The sequence below is a fragment of the Bidens hawaiensis genome, unplaced genomic scaffold, assembly GCF_021521415.1.
Source record: "Bidens hawaiensis isolate Kalapana, Puna unplaced genomic scaffold, B.hawaiensis_p1.1 tig00005637_1, whole genome shotgun sequence".
Lineage (NCBI taxonomy): Eukaryota > Viridiplantae > Streptophyta > Magnoliopsida > Asterales > Asteraceae > Bidens > Bidens hawaiensis.
In genome coordinates, this window is record NW_027491366.1 from 1,016,406 (window position 1) to 1,043,465 (window position 27,060).

A 27,060-nucleotide genomic window follows, 5' to 3' on the forward strand; every position below is an offset into this window, starting at 1 on the left:
AAGAAATGAAAAATGAAGGGTGTAGTGGATGGGAACTAGGTTTTTGGTTCGTGGTTAATTGAATTGAATTAAACGATCTTTCAGTTACGGTTACGGTTACGGTTACGGTTACGGTTACGGTTAATGTGTCTTTGTTGACTGGCTTTAGCTGAAACTGGTTACTTTTTTGTACCCTCTATATCGGTGATTTATGCATATATTTTTAGATTTGAATATATTTAAGTTATATTGCGGTTAACATAGCTTAAAATACCATAACCAAACTTGAAACCAACATGTTCAGCTTCGAACTTCATAATTGAGCCTCGAACGTTACGACTGAACCGTTTTTAATTGGAGTAAAGAAATAAAAGTGCATTGGATAAGTGGCCGAATTTAACTAAAACCGACAGTTAACTGACTTTTAGTTAACCGACCATTTGATTATTGGTAAACCTTCATAACCGAACTGACTTTGTACACCCCAGCCTGGCGAGATACTAGGATGACCACGAGGAACAACTTTCAACATTACAAAAGAAATTAAGAATTACATCATATCTCCCATTAGAGATAGTTGACTTCCTCATTATTTCTTCTTGATTTCCCTATTTGCCATAGAATGGCCAAAAGCATTGCAACATGGAGCTTCTTCTTTTCTTTTGAGCCGATGATAACAAGCTTGAGCATTTTGGTCCAAGCTTTTAATAATTAAAAAAAAAGTCATGCTAGAACATTTTGGTCAAATGTAATTGTATATGTTAAATAAACAAATTCTTGTCCACTTCAACTAATATCAGCATCAGTCTTCGTCTGCGGTAGCTTATACACAATGGTATGTTCCATAAAATTAGTTATTCGTCATTTTTTAATGATTGTAAACCCAACACCTTGTCCCGCCTACGCCTACATTGAAGTGCTCGCCTCAAAACTGCTAATGAAAGATTTGCTTGATGATTTTAGGGGACTGGGGGTGGTAAGTGATGAAGACACCATCACGCGTGATGGTTGCGAGAACACCGCCGCCCCGCCCCTCTCGTGTGGATTTCAAGAAAGTAACCGTTGGGGAGGAGTTTTTGACCGTTGGGGGGGGGGGGTTAATAAAAAAAATTATTTAACCTATATAAATAACTCAAATCTATCTTCAAAATGTTTTGTAGTCCCGATCTCCACAAAGCGGAGCGAGCGAGACGACTATCATAAAGGACGCTTTGCAGGATTATGTCAGGGTTTTCCGATATAGATCTTTTCCCCACTTGGAAGCGTGGGAGGTTGCGAGACATCACCCGAAGGGAACCGATTCCCGTGGTCGACATGGATGGACCGACGGCTCCAAGGAAGAAAGGATCTTCTTCAAAAAGATCAAAAACTTCCGAGTCCGAGAACTACACAACGTCTACCAACGGCTTGTCATGCAACATGCCGAACATGAACTTGAACGAGGAACCCGGGGACGATCCCGACGAAGACACACCCACACCCACACCGATACAGCCGCATCGCAAGAAAAGTGGGGAATCGTCAAGATTCGGAAAGGAAGCGGTGGCCGAAGACTTCGCCGAATACAAGTCGGCAAAGTTGGCGGAAATTGTCGAGACGAAAGAGTGAAAGAAAGAAGCTCATGCTTTAAATATATAACGTGAAGAGACGTATATCAACCATTTGAATGAAAACAAAAAAAAACATTGATTTAACATTCCTCCTACAACCGCACGAACATCTTGACGAACCCTTTAAATCGATCATACTTCAACACAAACGCGAGATATGCGACAAGTGGGGTTGGGAAGGGCCGTAGGTTTTTTTTATTTTTTTGTCGGTTTTTTTAATTTATTCGTCTTTGTAACATTTATTTAATCTTGTTTTATTTTTTATTTAATGTAATCTTATTTTACTATTTATTATATAAAATTAAAAAATAAAAAATTAACTCATCACACCACACCATCACCTCCACTAAAATACTACACTAGTGATGAAAAGTGGTGAGCTGAGATGTCACATCCCAATTTGATGTTGCAAGTGACGGTTTTTGGACCACCCCAACCCCCTTAGACTGAGGGTAGTAGGGGGTGAGGGGTGGGCGCGGCCGCCTGCGTGGCTGTGGTCGGGGGGCAATATAGCCGTTGGAGGTGAGTTGACTGGTCAACTTTATCTTTGGCCAGTCTAAATATATATATATATATATATATATATATATATATATATATATATATATTACCTATAAATACAAATCCACACTTTCTATAAAAACTCAAACCATACATTCTCTCTATCAAAACTTCTATTTATATATTTATAAATGGCATCGTCGTCATCGTCTTCGTCTTCCTATTCTACCGAAGAAGACGAACTCATTTGTCAAGCGATTCAAACGACGATAAGCTTTTTGAGAGATCAAAATCGCCCCCGTGCCCCATTTTTCCGCCAACCGCGTATTCGTGATCGAAAGACCGCTAACGAAACTTTGATACGTCACTATTTTAGTCTCAATCCCACATATGGTGAGGATAGTTTTAGAACCCGTTTTCGAATGACTAGACGATTATTCATGTGTCTAGCAAATGACTTGCCGGAGCACTTTGAGTATTTTCAACAAAGGGATGACGCTAGAGGTAAGCCCGGGTTCACGGCTACTCAAAAAATTACCGCCGCTCTTCGACAACTAGCGTATGGTGTTGGATCGGACATGTTGGACGAGTATCTACAAATGGCTAAAAAGACCGGACGCGATGCGCTTAACCACTTTTGTAGAGGTATATTTTTTTTTACGTTTGTTTATATATCTTTCAAATATTTACATAACTTATATAACTTTAATAATTATATTTAGGGGTCATATCGCTATACAAACGGAGATACTTACGTAGACCAACAATGTATGATATCCAACGCATATACGAGGTGCACGGTGAAAAGCATGGTTTCCCCGGGATGCTCGGTAGCCTTGATTGTATGCATGTTGGTTGGGCTATGTGTCCCACTGCTTGGCGAGGTCAATTCCATCGAGGTGATCACCCCAGCCCTACTATCGTACTTGAGGCGGCGGCGTCACAGGATATTTGGATTTGGCATGCGTTCTTTGGGGTTGTCGGGTCTAATAATGACCTCAATGTTATCGATCAGTCACCGATAATCGATGACCTTATCGACGGGGTAGAACCTCCTCAAGCTTTTTTTGAAAATGAAGAACATTTCAAGTACGGGTACTACCTCGTTGATGGTATTTACAACGAATGGGGGATACTTGTTCAAGCTTACGCGGCTCCAGTTTCTGACAAACGAAAGTACTTCACGAAGAAACAAGAATCGGCAAGGAAAGATATTGAAAGGGCGTTTGGAGTCCTAAAGAAAAGATGGGCAATGTTGGCGAATCCAATAAGATTTTGGACAAGGGAGAAGATAACGGAAGTCGTCATCACGTGTATAATCCTACATAACATGATACTAGAAGACGAGGGTAAAGTTATTTGTCAAAACTACCAAGGTGATATTCCAAGACAAGAATAGACGATCACCAATGAACAACGACTCGCCAACATAAATATCATCAAGAGCCGTGAGTTACATGGCAACGTTCGGCATGAGTTGGTCGAGCATTTGTGGGATAGAAGACCCGATGATCTTGTATTAGACTAGTATCAACGTAATGTTTTATATTATTATTAATGTAATGTTTTATATTATTATTTAATGTATTATTTAAAATAATTAAATAAATAAAAAACTGGATCAAGCCCCTGCTCACCTGGACCACTACACACTCTGAGGCTTGGTTGAGGGGCTTGATTCATGGCCATGTCATCGCCTACGTGTCAGATTTTACTTGGCTCACCTGGGGCTCAACCAAGCCCCATTACCTTTAGCCTTAGGACTTGTCTCGCCTCACTTAAGTGCTTAGGCGTGTGCCTGACTCACCTTTGACTACCTAGCTAATAAGCATTGGTTGATCCCATGTGCTTGCAACTTCAATCTTACCAAGTGTTGGGGTTTGATATTTTTTTTTCTGTTTTGTTTTTGTTTCTAATATAGTGATCATTTAATCAAAAGACTTGATATATAATCTAACGTGAGTTAATGAAAATCATCAAGCTTGTTACAACTTACAACTAAGTAAACAAGTCGTTGTAAGATATCTAATGAAATTGTCGTTGGAATTGAGATATTATTCAAAGAGAAAGATATCAAATATAAATATCTGGAGTTTGTCTTTGTATATTATAGGGATGATACGAAGGTACGGAATGTATCGTCAAATATTCAATATGATTCCACAAGATCTAGTTTCGTTCAAGTTGGGGATTCTAGCCAATTGAAAGGAGATCATTTTGATTCCATTAGTAATGAGGATTCGGAATATCACATGTAACAACTCTGGTTTTCGTTTACTTTATCAATGTCTAATACCCGACCTGTTTTCGTCTTCGGGTAATTTAATCAACTAATTATATTATACAAGATACACCCTCAACCTTACTTTAATCCCTATATGTTTCCACATTAAAGTTCAAGGACTAAAATGCAAGTTTTACCAAATAATATCCAAACCCAACATCCAAACCCGTGTACCCTATTCCATGACCCGTTTAAGTTTCGTGGACCACAATTTTCGTTGTATAATTGGTAATTGGATCTTAGATCACGTTAATCACGCTATAATCAGTTCACCGACGCATTTAATTTGGAAAAAAACGAATCTGTTATAACACGAATTGCTTAAATTACCTAGCGGCCAAACCTGTTCATCAATATACACGTAAATGACCACCATAATGCAATTAACCTTGCAGATATGATCTCCTAAACGTCGACAACTGAAACCCCAAATTCAATTTCGTTTTTATAATCCGCAAGTACCTGTTCGTGGCCATCTTTGGCCGTCGTCTTCCTTACGGCGTTCATCATCAATTACTCGTTGTTTCAGGTAATTAAAACATGTAGTACGATCGTCTTTAAGCTATATAATCCCTAACTTTAATCAATCGAATCTTGAACGGTTTATTCAATTGTAGTTTCTAGGGTTTATATCGATTTTGGGGGAATAAGGCAGTATGAGTTGTAAAGGTTGATTTCTGGATTGTAAACGTCTAAACACACTAGCCCAATGGCTGGTGTATGGGTGATTAGTTCTGTGAACCGGCCAGGGGCACGGGTTCAAGCCCCCCTGGACGCGGTTTTGATATTTTTTATTTTCTTTTTGTTCTTTTAAATGGTTTGTATAGTTATTATTATTTCTAAACATAAAATAAACACATTTTATTAAACCGGCATCTTGAAGTTACGTCTTTTGTAAAAACCTCGTTAAAAGCTTTCGTTTACGTATTTATATATATATATATATATATATATGTGTATATGTATGTATGTACTATTGATATATATATTAATAATGAAACGAACTTTGCTTTATTAAAACCCGAACATCATTATTGATGTTTCTCGTCGTTGATCGGTTTTACCAAATTCTTTTATATATATATATATATATAAATATATATATGTGGGTATTATTCTTTAAACAAAATTATATTCAACGTATTTTAAACGTATTAATTATATCTATTAAGTTAGATTTTCGTTAAAAGATTTAAACAGAACATTTATTTTAGATTTTAATACATATTATATTTATTTTATTTATACATAATTAATTATTTGTTCATTCGGATAATTATAAGTAGGGTCTCAAGTTATATTTATCAAAGTATTTTATTTAATTTGTATATTTAATTATATATTTATTTAGATATTATTATTGTAAGCATATTGTATATCTTAATTCTTTAAAGTTATTAAGTAAATGGATTTTATATTTTATCAATAATGATCAATAGTATTTTATAAATAATAATTATTATTTATCTTTTAAATGTAGGGCAAACAATAATATTAATCTTTACAATAATAACTATTGCAGAAACCCATCGATCAATTAATAAACATTCTAATCTTAAACATAACTCTAATCACATCAAAATCTTAATTCATTTAAATCATGTTATCTCAGTTATAATTAATTTAATATCATATTATCTAACTAGGAATCTTTGACGGTTTATCCCGAGGGATTATCTTTCTCATCATCATCTTCACCTATATTTCGTTCATCCGAACAGGTGAGTAATCACTCCCCTATTTTTACTTGTTTTTAAATGTTTTGGGGACACTTGCGTACCATTTATCATATTATTTATCTTATTATTTCTCAACGCAAACTGTGATCTTTGTGCTGTGTATCAATTGAATGATTGAATGTTACTTGCTATTTGCTTACTTGCTTACTTGAATCGCATTCGGAGAGGTCCAACATAATCTCATTATAGTATGATCATACGACCGTCGTAGTGGCCGGAGCCCGATCGCATTGGCAATGGTTTCACCGACACCTCATTTTTGGTAACCAATGCCCATTCGCATGGCAACGGTTTAGCCCTTTCTTTATGGTTGATTGTTTATGAATGTGCTATGGTTTAATTGCTTATACTCACAGATAACAGTTTTGCCTATTTTTATTCACTTATATCATTATATATTATTACCATTTTTGTTTGTGTCAAAACTGATGATCTACTCACTCATTATGTGTTATTGACAAACATATATTTTGTACGCATTTGCAGGTTATAGATTTGGATTGCTTATCGAACTGAAGCTCACATAGAGATTACTTTAGGATAAAACATATACAAGAATAGTTGGTTTTGTATTTGTAATTTTCTTTATTTTTGTTGTATATGAATGTTGTTTGATAATAAATAAATTAATTAGATATTGTTGCTTTCATGATAGTAACCTTGTGAGCTGTGACAATCAGCTCACGCCCCGACATTTCCGCTGTAGGTTGGGGTGTGACATCACACATTGCTTAATCAAAGAGAGATTCAACAACTAAAAGAAAGATCAATTCTTTGGGATCCTTCATTTCTTCAAACGGAAGGAACAGAGATAGAATCAAACCGATTCCCGAAATGCCTTTCTGGATATTCCTCAATGTCCCAATCATGTAATTTACTCTGGTTTTTGTTACAGTTTCATTGAACACCGTATAATCGTATATCACATGGTCTAGTAGCATACTTGTACATGTAGAACTAATTTCCCAACGTACTAATCAACTTTATGAATGGAAAACCTTAGCCAACTAACGGCCTTCCCTGTATTGAATTATTAGTAGGTGTTAAATGATTCATATGAAAACAATCGACTAAGCCATAAAGTTTTTCCAAATAATAAATTACGATAAGTTAAATTACAAAAATCAACCTAGATCATTGTTACGTACAAGTTTAGTGTTACATTTGTTTTCTTCACATTATTAGTGCAAAGTAGTTAAAGTTCATTTCAATTAGGTGTAAAAACACCTAACGACGCTATTGTCAACATTAAAAACATGCAAATAACACAAATGAAACAGTTAATAGGATATTAATCATTTCAGATAGAATTTAGTTTTAATATAATAGCTTTTTTGACTTACGTGTCAATATATATGTGTTGACTTCACAGGGGTATCTCCTTTAGCTGGTTTGAGGGATAATGGTTTTGTAGCTGGGCAAGCAATAAAAAGGGCTGAAACAAAGAAGGTGGAGAAACATGCTAAAGCCTGCGAAGAGAACTAACATGTTTTTGTCCCTCTGGCTTTTGATACCTTTGGCTCCTTGGCACCGGAAGCTGTCCGTTTCTTAACCAGGGTCCAACGGGTTGTGCATAGCAATGTGTCGACTCCAAAGGGGCAGGGGTATGTCTTTAGCAGGTTAGGGTTTGCAATTCAGAAAGGGGTGGCGGCGCAGCTTGTTGCCCGCCTACCTGCTATGTTGATGTAATATCTATGTTTCTACCATGAAATGAAATTGTAAAAAAAACCCATAAAGTTGAGTTTAATATATATGTGAAACAATCTGAAATAGCTTGCAACAAATGTATACTATTTTTTTTAACCGCCACTTGAATCATTGATGAGCCACTGATCCATAAATTATAGGAAAAGCTTAATTCATAAATTGTAGGAAAAGCTTAATTCAGTAGTAACATAGTACGATCTCATTATTAAACACTTTAATTGTAAATTATTCGAATCTAAATATATTAATCGTGTTGATCAAATCCTTTTCGACCAACCCATTTTGACACAATTCATGTATGTTCCTAAATCCGTCATATCTAAATATAAAACAACAATTCAGACTAAACCTATATAAAACCTTGCTACCATCACTGCCGTCCTCAACCACCAATGTGACATCAACCATCATACTTAAGACCTAAGACTTAGTAAATAATAATCCAACTTCTGTTCAAAATGTAAAAGAATATACTTCAAACTAAAAAAGTCAACTATCTAAAAAATTAACAAGCACTTCCCTTGAAATGATGCAAATTATTAAACCAAACATATTTTCAAATTTAAAAAGTCAAAATAATAGAAATATAGAATCTTAGATATAGAACACATGATTAAGAAAAACAAGTTGCCATGGGTTGATCCCTTCATAGCAAACAAAGATCCAGAGTCACTTTATGTTTTTCTTTCTAGACTTAACTATACAAAATAAAAATTAAAATAATTATAATTATAATTTACATCAACAGTAAAAAAACTTCATATAACTTAAGCTGCTTACTACAGACAAGAGTTACCAAGCTATTACATAAATAAGCAAAATATAACTCTACTTACAATCCGATCCATCTACTGCGGGCCCACATCTTTTCCAGTAAACTCACCACTGCCGCCACGCCCAAACGACGAAACCGCCGTTGTACCACCAAGACCGCCGCCAATGGAAGTCATTAAAGCCGACAAGCCATTGGTGGTTCCACCACCAACCGCCATACCCAACCTGAGAAAATCAAGAGTTGCAAGCTTTGGCCCCATCATGAGCTCTTGCAAGCCAGCCCGCCCGTCATAGCCCACCCCAAGCCCAAGCCCAAGCCCAATAGACGCACCACCATCCGTCTCATCTCGCTCGAGCCCGTATCCTCTAAGAAGCGATGCACCAGAAGCCGATGCACCCATTTGAGCAGCTTTCTGAAGCAATGCTGTTGCTGACATGGCGGGCTGAGGTGGGGGAGCATATTGCCTGAAAATTGATGGCCCTTGATTGGTAGACAAGCAGAGTGACACAGGTTCTTGAACCGGAGACGGAAGTGTAAGATCGGGTGTGGGTGTTGGCGTCGGTTGGGTCATGGTTTGAATAAAATCTTTGAATCCAGTTGTTTGACCTTGACTTTGTCTTTGAGGTTGAACTTGAAAACTTTTTGATGCCGTTGATGATGCAAATAAACTAGCGAATACACTGCTACTTATGCTTCCTGTATTAGCTGAGCTGCAACTAACATTACAGCTTTGCGTCAACCCGGACACCAATTGTGGCGGGGTTTCTAAAACGGGTCTAGATTCCTTGTTCATCTTTGCAATTTCTGGCAAATCTGTAAACACAAAATGTGCTTCTAATGAGATTCCAAATGAAATAATTTAAAACTGAATCCAGATTTTATTAACATAATATAAGGGTGCTAGGTAAAGTTTTAAACTTTATGTTGTATACCCGGAGTCTCTGCAATACACAAAACTGAAGATGTTATCGGCACTGCAGGGGCGGCAGTGGGCGGTGGGGGAAGCGGCAGTGGGGTCGGTGGTGGCGGCGGTGAAGCTGTTGAGGCTGATTCTGGGGCCGACTCTATAGCTAGAGGTGTTGGGTTTTCATCTTCCTTGGTAGGTTCATCTTCGGGTGGACCTTTAGCACTCTCAACCGCTAACGCGTCACAAAACGCTCGGTGGGTGATAAAGCTATCCCTCCTTCATAAAAACAAAATAATATTTCAATACCTTACGAAAACCGAATACATGCTTAGAAATGATGTTATCATAAAGTAAAAATGTAACCTTGAAAACAAAGTTCCACAATCACATTTATACTCTCGGGTTCCACATACTTTCAAATGGGCTTTCCAATCAGATTGCACCGCGTACTTTTTCGAGCACTGATCGCATTTCCATTTCTTCTCACCGTGTTTCCGACAGAAATGCTTTTTAATCCCGGTAAGATCACCCAACGCCCGTTTTGGATCATGGTGAACACACGACGGCTCGGGGCATACATACACTCTTTTCCTAATCTCTTTCGTCGTCCTCTGTTTAAGCTTCCAGGGTAAATTATGTCCCCTTCTATGAAGTTGCAGGTTCTGGTCTCTCTGAAACCCCTTGTTGCAAATCTCACAAATGAATCGGTTTGTAGCCATTAAAGTAGTCGGAGATAGAGCAATCACCTCTGCATCTGGATCTGTAGGTCGAAAAGTAAATTAAAACCTAAAAATCAAGTTAATTTTCATATAAATCGGTTCGTTAATCTAACATATAACTAACGCCTAATTAAAGCAGCTAGCAAAATAATAATATAATAACAACAACAACAATAACAAAAAAATCATGTTATATTTCATCAAAATTACGATTAATTACGTATAACTATATATATTTACTCTTAATCTAACATATAACTAACTCCTAATTAAGGCAGCCAGCAAAATAATAATAATAATAAACATCAAAATTAAAAAAAAAATAACCCAATTCATTAAAAACTAAATCTTTAACAATTACCTGGCATTCCGGCTAAATTACGCTTCCGTTTGGCCGGTGTTTCAACCAGCGCCACCGTGTGATTGGCCGGAGAAGAGAAGCTAGCTTCGCCGGAAACTGTAGACTCGTTAACGGCCGACGAGTTATCCAACTCAGTAGTCATGATGACTCAATTATTCACAAGTGTTTCTTATTTAAAAAGCAGATTTTTATCAAAATCAAGTACATCAAACGCTTTTACCTTTATTAGGGTTATCTACACCACGTACCAATCAAACTATCATCAATTGTTTCAATTAATACCCAAATCCCAAATCAATCAACAATTAAACAACACCCAGATCATCAATTGAGCTCACGTTCAGCTCACAGTCTCAATCAGTCGGTACAAAACTAGGGTTTCAGACATTTGCAGTAAATATCAGCCAAATTGATCCAGGATTTGAACTGGGTATCTATAAACAGATCGCTAAAATCCGAATTAAGAAGATGGACAACGATAAGAGAACAAAATTGATTGAGAGATGAAGAGAGAGAAAGTGATTTGTAAAAGGCCAAAAGTCTTCGGTTTGTGAGTTTTTGATATTTTGAAAGGGGTGAAATGGAGATGAACCGAAACATTTGGTGGGTTAACTATGGTTAGTGTTTTACTAGAGGTGGGGTTAACCATGGTTAGATTAGAATAAGATTGTGTGGATTCGAAAGGCCACTTACTTTTGGTCTTGGCCTTTTCAGTTTTGGACCAACAATGGTTTTACACGTGTGAATTATTAAAACTGTTTATTTGTCCAAACATGTTGGTTTTTAGTTTTTTACCGTCTTGAATTGGTTATTGAGTTGTATGTGGTGTTGCCAAAATTCTAATTAGTATTAGGCATTGATTAATTTCTTATTAATCACTAATCTTTACTAAACTGATTAACTTGTAGTTAATCGATCAATTAATCTTTTAATGGAAAATGCGACCAAAATCAGGATTATCGGACTTAAACGGCTTTTTTAGATGAGGTTCTTGTCAAAATCGACGGTTTCCGGCGATATTCCGGCAAAATTAGCGGTTTTCGATGAGATTCTAGCAAAAATCAACGGTTTCCCACGAGATTCCGGCCAATTTCTAGCAATGTGTTTGTGTGTATATAAAACTGAAATTACATATAAAAAATGTGTGCGCGTACATATAAAATTAAAAATGATACCTATATTGTGTTTTAGTTTTTCCTTACTTAAGTTTTACTTTATTATTTGTAATTTATATAAATTGTAACTTTAATAATACAGTATAGATCGACACACCATATAGTTTTTGTTCCTTTTATATTACTTTTTGTTTAATCTAATTATAATATTTAACAAACTATATTTCTAAACCTTAAACTTGGACAAGTTTTGTTTTACATGTTTTATTTGTCGGCTAAAATTTTCATAAACTTTGTTTCGTATGTTATCGTTGGTCTTTTAAATGACCGGAACTTTTTCATGATTTAAAATTATCCAATCGTCACATCTTTTTATATCCAAGTTTCGACGTTTGTTACCACGCCTTTAAAATATGATGTTTTGGCTTACCAATTCATGTTTACCAATATGCGTTGTTAATACCGATACTAACCGAATTTGTGTCGGTTCGTAGCGGTAACGTGCTGTTTTTTTTGTTCAACATATGATCATTTGTTGTATTTTGGCATTGACAAGTTTATTTATTTTATTTAGTTTTGATGTCATAACTTGATACATGCTGAATTTGCATCGAATCACAGCACGTTCGCGGTTTAACGTTTTTATGTATTGTTTTTTGTTCGGTTTAATGGTCCCATTGCGAAGCACGTGGTCCTAAATCCTAGTTATACATAAATCAAACTTCTTTATTAAAATAAAAAAATGAAAATTTGTAGTTTCATGTATGAAACACGAAAACGCTTAGTAATTTGAAAAATAAAACTATAAATATGTCATTTCAATCGCCTATCTAACTTCCGATAAGGGCCATGAACTTCTTTTTTCACTTTAGGCCTTTTAATAGATTAGGTCGCCTATATCAGTTGGCCCAACCTAGTCATACGAATCCCTTAAACGCATTCAAGTTATCTCTAGTATGGTATTAAATTGAGTGTTTAATATAACTATATTGTATGTCTGTTGTATTTAAAAAGTAAAAAGTATATTTCTTCCTTAAAAATAAATAAAATAAGAAACTAAAACAATGAGAACCATCTTAATAAAGAGATTTACTTAATTCGTCATAATAATGTATTTAATTTATCTATGACTCTCTAGTTTATACGAGAAGTTTTTTGTTTAAATTATATCAGCTAAAAATCAAAAATTATAAAAAACCAACAAGATCGAAGAGAAAAACAATACCAAAATCACATTTTCTTTAGAATCAAAATAAGATCAAGATTAATAATCACATCATGAACAATTAGTTATCAATGTCCATCATCACATTCATCAAAAGATTTACAAAAGTAATCTAAATCAGGCACTTGAAGTAAAAAAAAAGGGGGCAGCAATTCCCTCTTGGGAATTACACACGCAGATTGAGGAAGATAACAATTTTTAGGATTGTTTGCAAGGTACTCATTGTTGATGTTGGTTGATTTACTTTGGAGGAAATCAAGAAAGGTTCAACTATTGGATGATTAATCATATCAAAAGTGTGTCATTGTAAAAAATTAATTCATTTCGATCTAAATAATTCTGTTAACATCGTTGAAGAAACACTAACCGAACCCCGGGCAGATTACTGGTAACCTGGGGGTTGGAGAGATGTTTCCCACGAGGGGTTAGACCCTTGGAAGATGGTTCTTCTGATAACCTGCAAAACAGACACCGTGAGCTCGTCACTGAGAAGGGGGGGGGTTCCTCCTTGTGACCACCCTCCGGCGTGAGAATCAGACTAGATTGCTCTTTAAATATAAAAGTATATTAAGAGATTGCTAGAGCAGATATCAGGTATAATATGATGATAATGTAGTAAGATATGTTGTCCTCCGATGATCATACCATTTGGGGTATTTATAGCCGAAGGTAGGTTTCCAAAGAGGTATGGCCGGCTGCAACAGTGTTCCTGTTCCACCAACAGTAGCCTACACACGTGCCCTGCTGGTAGTTGGTGGGTAGGTAGCGGCTGATAGCGACCAGGCCTGCTGTACACTATTCCTGTTCCACCAACTGACGGCTACGCACGTGGTATGGCAGTAGTTGGTGAGTAGGCAGCGGCTAATAGTGATACAGTACAGGAGCATGCTGCTCGCCATACTGTATCAGTGGGCTGTCGTATCTCTGATCAGATCTTTCGCCCATACCTCGTCAGGTACAGTAAAAGATCCTTCAGTATACGGACTGGCTTATTTGGGCGGGAGTATTCCCCCTCCCGCCTCTGTGCGGGATTGCTCCCGGCTTGGCTCATTCCTTCAGGTGACACTGAATGATCGAGAGCTAAGTGCCTTGTGCGTGTAGCCATGCTGCGCGGGTGGCCTTCCCTAATGGCTTGTATCCGAGGCTGCGGGGACAGGCGGAGTCCTTCACCATTGGGAGGCATTTCCTGCGGGACCAGCTTGCGTACTGCGCGTAAGGACGTCACGTCTCTGAGCATGGTTGGTCCTGCGGATCCAGTTGGTCTCTGCGCAGACGTCCCTGTTTAAGGTGAGTCTCTGCGTAGATGTTGGTTGATTTACTTTGGAGGAAATCAAGAAAGGTTCAACTATTGGATGATTAATCATATCAAAAGTGTGTCATTGTAAAAAATTAATTCATTTCGATCTAAATAATTCTGTTAACATCGTTTAGAACTACGTGCCAATACAAGAGTGAGTCTTTATAAGACGGGATGTCAACATTAATATGCAAATATAAATTAAAGTGTTTCGAAGATAAATGCAACAAACGGAAGAGTTGCAGTTTACTACGATGTGGTTGAGCACTTGATTACATACCAAAATCAAAATATGGAGTTGCAATTAAAAGGTTAGTGGGCTGGACTACTGAAGAAAGAAAATAGTTAGGCCTAAGTAAAGAAAAGATTGGGCTAATGTTACCGAGTGGATTGCAAAGGGAATTACTGAAGTAAGTGTGCAATATACACATGTAGTATGATCATACATTCCTACTTTTGTTACTACTTTTCTTTTAGTATGAAAGACAATTGGTAATTAGTTCATCTGATAGTCATTTTTCTTTGTAGAAGATTATTAGGGCTGCACTATCTTCATATGTGATTAACCTATTATAAATTGATGACTAAGGTTGAACTACCAAAATAGCATGTCATTATGGAGAGACCCCGTCGTGTTGTTACGTGTAGCATGTGCGGTTGATCGGTTTTAACCTATTTGAATGTTTATGCAATTTGTCAAAATGATCAATTGAAATCACCGCTTTATTATTTATTAATTAAATTTGAATTTGGAAGTGATTGTGTATTTCTTATCTTTGTGTAGTATTTTCTTGTTTCCTAGTTTAGTTGTAATCTATTTTGCGTTTGCTTACCTTACCATCGCCCACCATCATTGATTTTTAGGTCTTTACAATCAAAGATACCATATAATACGTGTATTAACGGCAATCTTGTGAATACGACAACTTAATTACTCTAATCGTGTAGGTTAATTGGGATTTTGAATGAAATGGCAACCATCATCAATAACCATGATATATTTTAATAATCATATGCTTGATGGACCGAGCGCACATGGATTCGAAGAGATTGGCAACCCACTTGAAGTTATGTAAACAAATCAAAAAACAACGTAACATATCTTAATTTTATTTTATTTTATTTTTTTTGTGTAAATATTTGAATAATAAAATATAACTTTTGTCACATCCAACCAGCCTAAAGAAGTCAAAGGCAAAGATGAAATTGAACGTGACACCGAATATAAAAAAAATATATATATATGCTAGTCATAAGACTGAAATTAACAATACACGTTTGAAATCCGTCCCATTTTCACATCTAGATTTACCACCACTCCTACGAAATGGGCAGTGACTTCACTCCAAAATAGTACTCACGTGATTACATTGCAACTTTTCGAAACTGCATGTAACTTCCCATCCACGTGTTCAACGCCCAATGCCACGTCAAACTACACTCACTCTACTTAACCTGGTCATATCCTCCCTTCCATGCTAATAATGCAACAAAACAATTACCAAAATGAGATCAAAATGTTTCTCAATTTGTCTTGTACTCTCCGCATACTTTCTTTATTTCCATCATGCAAATGCAACTACAACTACAACCTTAAGTGGTAGTGGTAGTGGTAGCCGCATTGACAAACCTACGGTACTAAGGAAAGACGAGAGGTCGCCTATAGTCAGGTCAGAATACGGTGACATCTCGGCCATTAAGATCACTGACGGCGTAAATGGATGTTACCGCATCCATTTTATTACCATGGACCCTCACTCTTTATTCCTTCCTACTTATCTTTATTCAGAAATGGTTTTATTTGTCAATTCAGGTTTGTACTAATTAAATTTCTTGTTACATGTTATGGGTTTAGATCAAATACAAATTAAATTAACGTATTAATTGTGAAAATCAAGTAGTAACGTAGTGTAATTATAGTGTAGTGCAATTACATCATCATAATAGTGTAGTTAAACTACGATGTAATTAAATAATTACACTATTTCTATATATAATTACACCACTTAATTCTCACAGTTAATACGTTAATTTAATTTGCACGTTAACTTTCCCCTACATATTATTTGAATAATGTTTAAACAAATAAGTAGTTTTGACATCATCGATGATCAGGCAACGGAATGCTGAGCTGGATCGAAGTTGACAAAGAAGACTATCAACTCCAACAACTAAAGTTGAAGACAGGAGACCTTTTCACATTACAACCACAAACTGTTTTTTACTTAGGAAACAATGTAGCCGACGATCCACAAGATCTTGAAATCTATGCGGTTTTTTTCGATGGACTGGTACAATGATGTAATTCTTGGATTCTTAATGATTATTGAGATTTATGTGCAATGTAGGTTAATTTGATAATTTCCGCACGTTACAGAACCAAGAATGTGGGCGAGTATACACGGGCGTTCGTAACCTGCTGCTACGGTTTGACAACAATGTTCTTCAAGCAACACTTAATGTAAACTCCTCTCTAGTTTCTTTCTCTATATATTTTGATATCTTGTACTAAACACTGAAACGAATGTGAAAATCCGGGTTTAAAATGTTAAAACACTAATGTTACGTTTTACTAATAACATGACTAGTAAAATGTGTATTTGCAACTGCAATTTCAGTTGCTAGAAAAATGTGTTTTTGCAGTAGCAATTTTAGTAGAAAAAAGACTATTCTTATGACCATTTAAAAATAGTGTTAATTAAAAGAGTAAACAAATGTGATCACTTCGGAGACGTGTCACCCTAGCACCTTATGCTTACATATTTGGGGAATAGAGATGATTCGGTGGGCCATTAGCCTGATAATATCGATCCAAATTGCTGTTAAAAAAAAAGCAGTGTAATCAAGTTTCTAAAATAACCACATTTTGAGTGTAGAATAAGTCAGATCTCAGACTACCCGTGGTAGGCAAAAGTTTGGGGCGAGATTTAGGCGATTTGGGCGAGAACACCCCCCCCCCCCCCCGCCGAAATGTGGGGCGATAAGGGGGGAACCTTTTGTCGTCGTGAGATGTATGTGTGCAGTGTGTGTATTGTATATATGTATATATATTTATATTATTATTATTATATGTTTGTGTGTAGTATGTATGTATGTATGTATGTATATTAGCCTACAACACCATTACACCCCAAAAAGAAATTCATACATTTTGGTGACTGGCGCCAGGTATTGCAATTCGCTTAATTTGTAGCCCCTCCACTATGCATTGCCTCATAGTTTGTAATAAGTGGAATTTCAAGTTTGGACTTTTCATTGTCATTTTTGTATTATTTTTATGCACCCAGGAACATGAAGTTTTTATTATTTGACAACACATGCAAACTGAAATACATTTAATTGATTATCTATACATTAAAAGTGCACTAAACTATTTGTATTGTTTGTAGTGTCAGATGATGACTAATTACAAGTTCCAGTCTTTTTAAAAGAACAACAAATTAAAAATTTTGGATCTAAAGCATGAAATAGTTTTCTGTTTTTAGGTGTCAGAGGAAGTGGTAAAAGAACTAAGAGGGGGAGAAAGCCAGCCATTGATTGTACAGCAACGTGAACATGAACATGAACACGAAACGAATGCTTTTGTGTCGGAAGAAGTTAGTTCTTGGATTGTTAGAGCCTTTCTAAGAACCCAGAACTATGATGTTTTCGCGTTAGAAAACAAAAAGAAAATGAAAAAAGACAAAAAGAAAAAAGATAAAAAGAAAAAAGGATAAAAGAGAGGCATACAATATTTTCAAGGCTGATCATGACGTCAAAAACCACTTCGGATGGAGTGCGAGCGTGAACAATGAACAGTTGGATGTGTTGCCTAAATCTAATTTTGGTGTGTCCATGTGAATCTAACCAAGGTAATCTGTTGTTCAAAATTGTTTTATGGTTCAAGATTTTAGTATGATGTAATAAAAGAAAAATGGGTCGTTTTCAACGACGATTCTCATCAGAAATACGTAGGAAATTGCATTTTGCAACAGTTTTTCAACCAAAATGATTTAGTTTGAAAAACTGTCAAGTGTAATGTTTTCTAAAAATTATTTCCTACGTATTCCGGCACCATTCCTAGGAAAATTTTGACACTAACCTAGGAAAATTAAGTATAAGAAAAACTATAATAATAATTATAGTAATATATTTTTTTCGGAGAAGGGTTAGAAATTATAACGTCTTTCCTAGGACAACGAAAATGATGTTGTCCGACATAGTTAAGGTTTCCCTTTTTCTAGAGGTGTATATGCCGGTTTAATGGTTTGATGAATGCTTTATTGTTGAAAGGGATCAATGATGGGACCATATTGGAACCCAACAAGTGAGGAAATAACGATTGTGTTGAACGGACAAGGAATGGTTCAAGTGGTTTGTCCTAGCATTACGAGCGAACCGGATTGCACAACCACACGGTTTCGGGTTGAAGAAGGTGATATGCTTGTGGTACCAAGATATCATCCAATGGTTCACATGTCCTTTAGTAACAAGTCATTTGTTTTCATGAGGTTCACAATGACATCAGAAAACAACTCTCCCCAATATCTAGCAGGAGAGGCTTCGATCCTCCAAACGTTAGATAAAACGTTGTTGGCCGACTCGTTTGATGTTAGGAACATGACGCTTATGGATGAAGTTTTGTCGGGTCGGAAAGAATCCATCTTTTTGAAATGCAAGTCATGTGCCGAGGATGAAGAGAGGTTGATGGAAGAAGAGGCCGAAAGAGAGAGGGAGGGTGGAGGAGGGCGACAAGTGGCGGATATAGAAGGGGAAATAGCTAGAAGGGAACAACAAGTGATGCATAGGAGGTGGAGAAAGGCGGAGGAGGCGGCTGCAAGGAGAAGAAAGGCGGAGGCAGAGGCGAAGGCAAAGGCGGAAAGTGGCGAGGAGGAGTAGACGTTAATATTAGTGTTGTGACTATTTTAATGTTATGTACGTGTTCGTTGTTATGAATCTACTCAACTTGTTTTTGTCAATTAATTTCTGGAAGTCTAAGTTAATCTTTTGATCACTCAAGATTTTATTTCATTGTTTGTGGTATTGGATGTCTTAAATGACTCATACATTCCCCAATCGAGGAAGATTTGTGTATTATCATAAAATTATTTTACACATCATTGTGTACAACACGTAAAGCTGTAAAACAATGACTTAATAGAAATGATTTTAGTTGTATAATAGTATTTTTTGAACACATTACTTTCCACTACCAATTAATTGGTTATATTGTTGGTTGACCTTCCTTTAATTTGACCCTTGAAGAGGTAGGTCCCAGCAAAGCCCAGTTGGACCCGCAAGACTCACAATAAACAGGGACGTCTGCGCAGAGACCAACTGGATCCGCAGGACCAACCATGCTCAGAGACGTGACGTCCTTACGCGCAGTACGCAAGCTGGTCCCGCAGGAAATGCCTCCCAATGGTGAAGGACTCCGCCTGTCCCCGCAGCCTCGGATACAAGCCATTAGGGAAGGCCACCCGCGCAGCATGGCTACACGCACAAGGCACTTAGCTCTCGATCATTCAGTGTCACCTGAAGGAATGAGCCAAGCCGGGAGCAATCCCGCACAGAGGCGGGAGGGGGAATACTCCCGCCCAAATAAGCCAGTCCGTATACTGAAGGATCTTTTACTGTACCTGACGAGGTATGGGCGAAAGATCTGATCAGAGATACGACAGCTCACTGATACAGTATGGCGAGCAGCATGCTCCTGTACTGTATCACTATTAGCCGCTGCCTACTCACCAACTACTGCCATACCACGTGCGTAGCCGTCAGTTGGTGGAACAGGAATAGTGTACAGCAGGCCTGGTCGCTATCAGCCGCTACCTACCCACCAACTACCAGCAGGGCACGTGTGTAGGCTACTGTTGGTGGAACAGGAACACTGTTGCAGCCGGCCATACCTCTTTGGAAACCTACCTTCGGCTATAAATACCCCAAATGGTATGATCATCGGAGGACAACATATCTTACTACATTATCATCATATTATACCTGATATCTGCTCTAGCAATCTCTTAATATACTTTTATATTTAAAGAGCAATCTAGTCTGATTCTCACGCCGGAGGGTGGTCACAAGGAGGAACCCCCCCCTTCTCAGTGACGAGCTCACGGTGTCTGTTTTGCAGGTTATCAGAAGAACCATCTTCCAAGGGTCTAACCCCTCGTGGGAAACATCTCTCCAACCCCCAGGTTACCAGTAATCTGCCCGGGGTTCGGTTAGTGTTTCTTCATTGGCGCCATCCGTGCATAAAGCTAGAACTTTATTTTTCTCCAGTTTTTTCAAACATCTACAAAGATGGTTAGAGAAATTCCGGTAACCATAACCCCTGCTACTAGGGGGAATACCGGCAACACAGTTTTTACGAACACTACCCCGGCTACCGAAGCCGGGGCAAGTGAAGTAAATTTTACGAACACTACCCCACTTACCAAAGCCGGGGCAAGTGCAGTAAATGATCGCCTACTGGGATCCACTGATACCCAGGTTGAGAAACGAAGACTCCCCCGCCAAACTCTCGATGAAATTAAGGCATGGGCGGAGGCACGACAAAAGGAATTCCAGGCTGAGTTGGACGAACGCTTGCGTTCCGTGCAACAGGCCGACAAATTCGAATACTGGGAGGATGACTCGGAGGAATCCGACTCCGACGCGAACCCTCGCCATAGGGCAAAAGGGAAGCATAAGGAAACGGAATCCCAACCGAAAAGGCATTTTGGACAAGCCTTCAAACCAAAAAGCACAGGTGGAAGTCCACGAGACTTCTCTAAAACGTTCAGACCAAACGTTGCAAATGCAGGAACGTCCAAATTTGCAAGGGACATTGCTGAAGCAATCGCCCCAAAGAGTGCCAAACAAATGCCCAACATAGGCACATATGACGGTATATCTGATCCAGACGATCATTTGAACAGGTTCATAGCAGGGGCAACCGTCAGCAATTGGACGGAACCTACGTGGTGTTACATGTTCCAAATGACGCTGGTTGGGGCTGCTAGAGCATGGTTCGATCGTCTACCGGTCAACCACATCTACGACTGGGCAGACTTCCAACAAAAGTTTAGCCAACACTTCAGCCAGCAACGGAAGTATACCGAGGAGCAATGGACAATCCTCAAATGCATACGAGAGGAAGACGAATCTCTGCCAAACTTCATCACTCGCTTCAACTCAAAGAAGCTAAGTTTGGGCAATATCAGTGAAGATCTTGTTCGCGCTGCCTTCATCCAGGGCGCACATGACCCAGAGCTCATCCGCACCCTAACGGGTAAAGATGGCATGCCATCCACATGGGATGGCATCATGACAGCAGCAAAACGCTATGCGGAAACAGAGAAACAACTGGGTAGAGATCTCCCACAGAGCACAAACCTCTACACCCAGAGGACGAGAGAAGACAACGTCCTCACCGCCCGATTAAATAAAAAACGAAAGTTAGGCATCTGGCAGTCAAGGGTAAACTTTGACACATCCGGCTTGCAAAATCGGTTGGGCGGAAGGGATAATGTACAGTCGCACCGGAACTCCAGATGGACGCCACTCACCAAAAGCGTCACTGAGATATTCGCCACTGAAGGGCTCCCATGGCCAAAACCGCCAATAATCCGACATCGTCACGATGCAGATCGGAGCAAATACTGTGACTTTCACAAGACAAAGGGCCACAACACTGAAGAATGCATAGATGTAAAAGATATGGTCGAAGCATTTGTCAGAGATGGGACGCTCGCGCACCTCGTGGCGTAATAAAGGCTGAGCAGGCGGGTGCGTATAGAACCCCAGCTGGGGAAAACAATCAATTCCAGCTTCAAAATCGAGACTACATGCTGCGTAAAGAACGAGATCCCGAACCAGGTGCGTATCGGCTCGATGGCACTCCCATCCCAACAAGGAAGGGAGCTCATTTACACAGTTTGCATGTAAATCAATTCCAATTTGTAAAGAAAATGCCAAGAGCCACTCTAATGGAAATGATTCTCTTAAGAATATCGAAGCTGATGATTTTACATTTAATACTTTTCTGGACACTAATATGCCGGTTTTCACCGCATAATTACGTGAAGTCATTGCATGGGAAGGCGGTCCTACCCGCACGAACCCAATAACGTGACAAACCTTCACACAGGTCAGGTATGGGTAAAGTTTTGCCATCCTACTAAGTGCAAGTGACGGTTCTACCCGCACAATCACGAAAGAGGAAGCAAAACTTCACACCTATTATCAACCACGTTCAAAGGTTAACTTATCCTCAAAAGGCAAGAAAAACCTACACGCAGGTCAGGTATGGGTAAAGTTTTGCCATCCTACTAAGTGCAAGTGACGGTTCTACCCGCACAATCACGAAAGAGGAAGCAAAACTTCACACCTATTATCAACCACGTTCAAAGGTTAACTTATCCTCAAAAGGCAAGAAAAACCTACACGCAGGTCAGGTATGGGTAAAGTTTTGCCATCCTACTAAGTGCAAGTGACGGTTCTACCCGCACAATCACGAAAGAGGAAGCAAAACTTCACACCTATTATCAACCACGTTCAAAGGTTAACTTATCCTCAAAAGGCAAGAAAAACCTACACGCAGGTCAGGTATGGGTAAAGTTTTGCCATCCTACTAAGTGCAAGTGACGGTTCTACCCGCATAATCACGAAAGAGGAAGCAAAACTTCACACCTATTATCAACCACGTTCAAAGGTTAACTTATCCTCAAAAGGCAAGAAAAACCTACACGCAGGTCAGGTATGGGTAAAGTTTTGCCATCCTACTAAGTGCAAGTGACGGTTCTACCCGCACAATCACGAAAGAGGAAGCAAAACTTCACACCTATTATCAACCACGTTCAAAGGTTAACCTATCCTCAAAAAGTAAGAAAAACCTACACGCAGGTTAGATAAAAGTTAAAGTTTAGCCATCCTACCAAGTGCAAGTGACGGTTCTACCCGCACAATCACGAAGGAGGAAGCGAAACTTTAACCCACTATCAACCACGTTCAAAGGTTCTTATTCTAAACACTTGGAAAATTGCTAATTTAAACTAAGTATGCAAGTCATAAGTTTATAAAGCAAGGAACCCAAAGAAGGAAATAACAATCTTATACGCAAAAAGATTAATATTTCAAGAATATATTACAAGAATGGCCGGGTAACTACCCGCCTAAAAGAAAAAATAAACTATACAAGTCTTAGCAATGGGGATGGCGCGGGCAGAGATGTAGAAGAACTCCCGCTTCCACGATCGGAGACTGCGCTCGGTCACGCAGATCTTCAAACCCTTAATACGGGTTGTCAGGGTGTACCACCCCTGGACGCACCTCCAAGTATAGAAGGTCATCAGGCGGTCCACATAGGGCTCAATACCCAGAATCCGGCACACCCACTCGAAGTGCCGGACCTTGGCAATCGCCATCGGATGCACCTCGGTCAGGTGCACACCGTGCCTCTCCAGGACACGATACATAAACTTTGTCAATGGAAACCTAAGGTTCCCATAAACAAAGAATGCAGCATATACCCCGATCTTGCCACTGGGGGCATCGTACACAGTCTGGTGGGATTCAGGAAACTCAGGCTCGAGAGACTCGAGCATGAACTTCCTGACTATGTACTGGTACTGATCGAGAGGTAGAGCACACTGGCACTCGCCAGCAGTACTCCTATCGTCGGCTACAGCTTCAGCATCATGAGAAGACATTTTTGCAGAAAGAAGAGTGATTTCGGGAAAATGCTTGCCTGAAAAAGGGGAGTATTTGCCGGAAATCACTAAGAAGAAGAAGAAGAGAGGTGAAAGTGTGGATTACAAAGGGGCCTCTCCCCCTTTATATACTAATCGCAATTAATGCGGTGAATTTAATGCGGAGGAGAGAGAAATCGAAGGTGCAATGAAACTATGACACGTGGCAAAAAGCAGGCTGGCAACAGCTGTTGACAGGACGCGTGCCAGTAATTTCGCGGCCACGCGCCCGAAAAATCGTGCCCACGCGCCAGGAAAAGCGTCTGGAATGACCATGTTCTGTCACGTCACCATAACTTCCTGCACGTCCTGACACAGTCAGAAGAAACCGTCGCACGACGTTTCAGAGGTTTGGACTGTTATCTTTTCACCAACTCTTCGAATTTCAAAATTCAAAATTCGAAAATATTAAAAAGTAAGCGGGAAAATACCCCTTACCCCTTGGCAAGCAAGTAACCGTAAGACGGATGCGGGTACAGTGTAAAGGCAAAACCCTTCACATACCTAGCACCCGCAGGGAATTGAAGCCAAATAAACCTTGGCAAACAAGTAACCGTAAGACGGCTGCGGGTACAGTGTTAAGGCAAAACCCTTCACATACCTAGCACCCGCAGGGAATTGAAGCCAACAAAACCTTGGTGAACAAGTAACCGTAAGACGGATGCGGGTACAGTGTTAAGGCAAAACCCTACACATACCTAGCACCCGCAGGGAATTGAAGCCAAGTACCTCGGAAACCAAGTAACTATAAGACGGGTGCAGGTACAGTGTAAAGGCAAAACCCTTCACATACCTAGCACCCGCAGGGAATTGACGCCAGGAATACCTTGGAAGTAAAGTAACCGTAAGACGAGCGCAGGTACAGTGTTAAGGCAAAACCCTTCACATACCTAGCGCTCCGCTGGGAATTGAAACCAAGAAGGATCTTCTGGGCAATGCTTGCGGAAACGGAAATAACATCCCCGCATAGCGGGAACGTCGAGAACTACGTTGTTTGAAGCTCCAGGATGGAATTGGTGGTCTTAACATAATTGATCACTATGTTCAAAACTACCAAAACCTCATGGAAAATACATACAACTGGGACTCAATGCTCCTGACTTGCGAGGAGGTTACAGACCTACCCGCATCATACCCAAAGACCAAGCAGGAAACTCGGGCATTTCTGCAAGTGACAAGGACTTCCGCGGAAAGAATCCCCATGGAAAACCTTACAAAACCCTTTTCAAAACCCTTTGCTCAAGTCCAAAAGTTCACCTCACTTTATTAAACACTCATGAGAAGAACATTGGACCGGGGGGACTTGAAGAGGTAGGTCCCAGCAAAGCCCAGTTGGACCCGCAAGACTCACCTTAAACAGGGACGTCTGCGCAGAGACCAACTGGATCCGCAGGACCAACCATGCTCAGAGACGTGACGTCCTTACGCGCAGTACGCAAGCTGGTCCCGCAGGAAATGCCTCCCAATGGTGAAGGACTCCGCCTGTCCCCGCAGCCTCGGATACAAGCCATTAGGGAAGGCCACCCGCGCAGCATGGCTACACGCACAAGGCACTTAGCTCTCGATCATTCAGTGTCACCTGAAGGAATGAGCCAAGCCGGGAGCAATCCCGCACAGAGGCGGGAGGGGGAATACTCCCGCCCAAATAAGCCAGTCCGTATACTGAAGGATCTTTTACTGTACCTGACGAGGTATGGGCGAAAGATCTGATCAGAGATACGACAGCTCACTGATACAGTATGGCGAGCAGCATGCTCCTGTACTGTATCACTATTAGCCGCTGCCTACTCACCAACTACTGCCATACCACGTGCGTAGCCGTCAGTTGGTGGAACAGGAATAGTGTACAGCAGGCCTGGTCGCTATCAGCCGCTACCTACCCACCAACTACCAGCAGGGCACGTGTGTAGGCTACTGTTGGTGGAACAGGAACACTGTTGCAGCCGGCCATACCTCTTTGGAAACCTACCTTCGGCTATAAATACCCCAAATGGTATGATCATCGGAGGACAACATATCTTACTACATTATCATCATATTATACCTGATATCTGCTCTAGCAATCTCTTAATATACTTTTATATTTAAAGAGCAATCTAGTCTGATTCTCACGCCGGAGGGTGGTCACAAGGAGGAACCCCCCCCTTCTCAGTGACGAGCTCACGGTGTCTGTTTTGCAGGTTATCAGAAGAACCATCTTCCAAGGGTCTAACCCCTCGTGGGAAACATCTCTCCAACCCCCAGGTTACCAGTAATCTGCCCGGGGTTCGGTTAGTGTTTCTTCAACGATGTTAACAGAATTATTTAGATCGAAATGAATTAATTTTTTACAATGACACACTTTTGATATGATTAATCATCCAATAGTTGAACCTTTCTTGATTTCCTCCAAAGTAAATCAACCAACATCAACAATGAGTACCTTGCAAACAATCCTAAAAATTGTTATCTTCCTCAATCTGCGTGTGTAATTCCCAAGAGGGAATTGCTGCCCCCTTTTTTTTTACTTCAAGTGCCTGATTTAGATTACTTTTGTAAATCTTTTGATGAATGTGATGATGGACATTGATAACTAATTGTTCATGATGTGATTATTAATCTTGATCTTATTTTGATTCTAAAGAAAATGTGATTTTGGTATTGTTTTTCTCTTCGATCTTGTTGGTTTTTAACTTTCTATATATGTTTTTCATTATCATGCTTCTAAAATCTGTTTGCTTCAATTGCATTCTTCTACTATATCTTCACTCTTCTTCTATGCCAGAGATATACTTGCTGCCTCTTTGCTCCGGTTTTAAAATCTAAAACTGATATATGATTTATAAAAAAATTTGATTTGATCAGAAAGTAAAACACACATATATAATATGAATTAAAGTATTTTTTTTTCTCTCTCAATACTAATTTCTAACCAATAATATATTTTAATAAGACAACAAAAAATAACTTCATATGCTAACAAATCGATCATTAATATGGTGTGATGCGTCCCTCCCTCTGTTTTAATAAGACAATGGAAAAAAATAATTAATTACCACATGACTCTTTAAACAATTGTTATTGCCACAAATCTATAGAAGATGGATCATGACAATGGATGTTAACTATAGCAGTCAACACCATGAAGC

At 39.1% G+C, this 27,060-nt stretch overlaps 2 protein-coding genes and 1 pseudogene across 3 annotated transcripts; 2 read left to right on the plus strand and 1 right to left on the minus strand.

Moving 5' to 3' along the window:
• The first annotated feature begins 2,530 nt into the window (after nt 1-2,530).
• LOC143630308 (uncharacterized) lies at nt 2,531-3,489 on the plus strand. The gene is made up of 2 exons (XM_077099363.1): nt 2,531-2,735; nt 3,236-3,489. Exons 1-2 carry the CDS (start codon nt 2,531-2,533, stop codon nt 3,487-3,489), a joined length of 459 nt encoding a protein of 152 aa, XP_076955478.1.
• A 4,961-nt stretch (nt 3,490-8,450) lies between these two features.
• Nucleotides 8,451-11,289, minus strand: LOC143630336 (zinc finger protein GAI-ASSOCIATED FACTOR 1-like). Of its 2 annotated transcripts, none has more exons than XM_077099388.1 (4): nt 10,583-11,289; nt 9,866-10,262; nt 9,528-9,778; nt 8,451-9,399 (listed from the first exon to the last, which is right to left on the minus strand). In XM_077099388.1, exons 1-4 carry the CDS (start codon nt 10,722-10,724, stop codon nt 8,669-8,671), a joined length of 1,521 nt encoding a protein of 506 aa, XP_076955503.1. In that variant the 5' UTR covers nt 10,725-11,289; the 3' UTR covers nt 8,451-8,668. The 2 variants fall into 2 exon arrangements, with proteins under 2 accessions (XP_076955503.1, XP_076955502.1); XM_077099387.1 differs by having other exon boundaries at nt 8,451-9,408.
• Nucleotides 11,290-15,510: 4,221 nt separating this feature from the next.
• LOC143630309 (vicilin-like seed storage protein At2g18540) lies at nt 15,511-19,335 on the plus strand (annotated as a pseudogene).
• Nucleotides 19,336-27,060: the final 7,725 nt, after the last annotated feature.

Bases quoted from the DNA above. Each gene is read 5' to 3' on its own strand.
- LOC143630336 (XM_077099387.1), bottom strand. From the start codon at position 10,724: ATGACTACTGAGTTGGATAACTCGTCGGCCGTTAACGAGTCTACAGTT. The intron at 10,263-10,582 runs GTAATTGTTAAA...TTCGACCTACAG, and splicing joins TAATTTAGCCGGAATGCCAG to ATCCAGATGCAGAGGTGATT. The intron at 9,779-9,865 runs GTTACATTTTTA...GTTTTTATGAAG, and splicing joins TGTGGAACTTTGTTTTCAAG to GAGGGATAGCTTTATCACCC.
- LOC143630308 (XM_077099363.1), top strand. From the start codon at position 2,531: ATGTGTCTAGCAAATGACTTGCCGGAGCACTTTGAGTATTTTCAACAA. The intron at 2,736-3,235 runs GTATATTTTTTT...TACTTGTTCAAG, and splicing joins GCTTAACCACTTTTGTAGAG to CTTACGCGGCTCCAGTTTCT.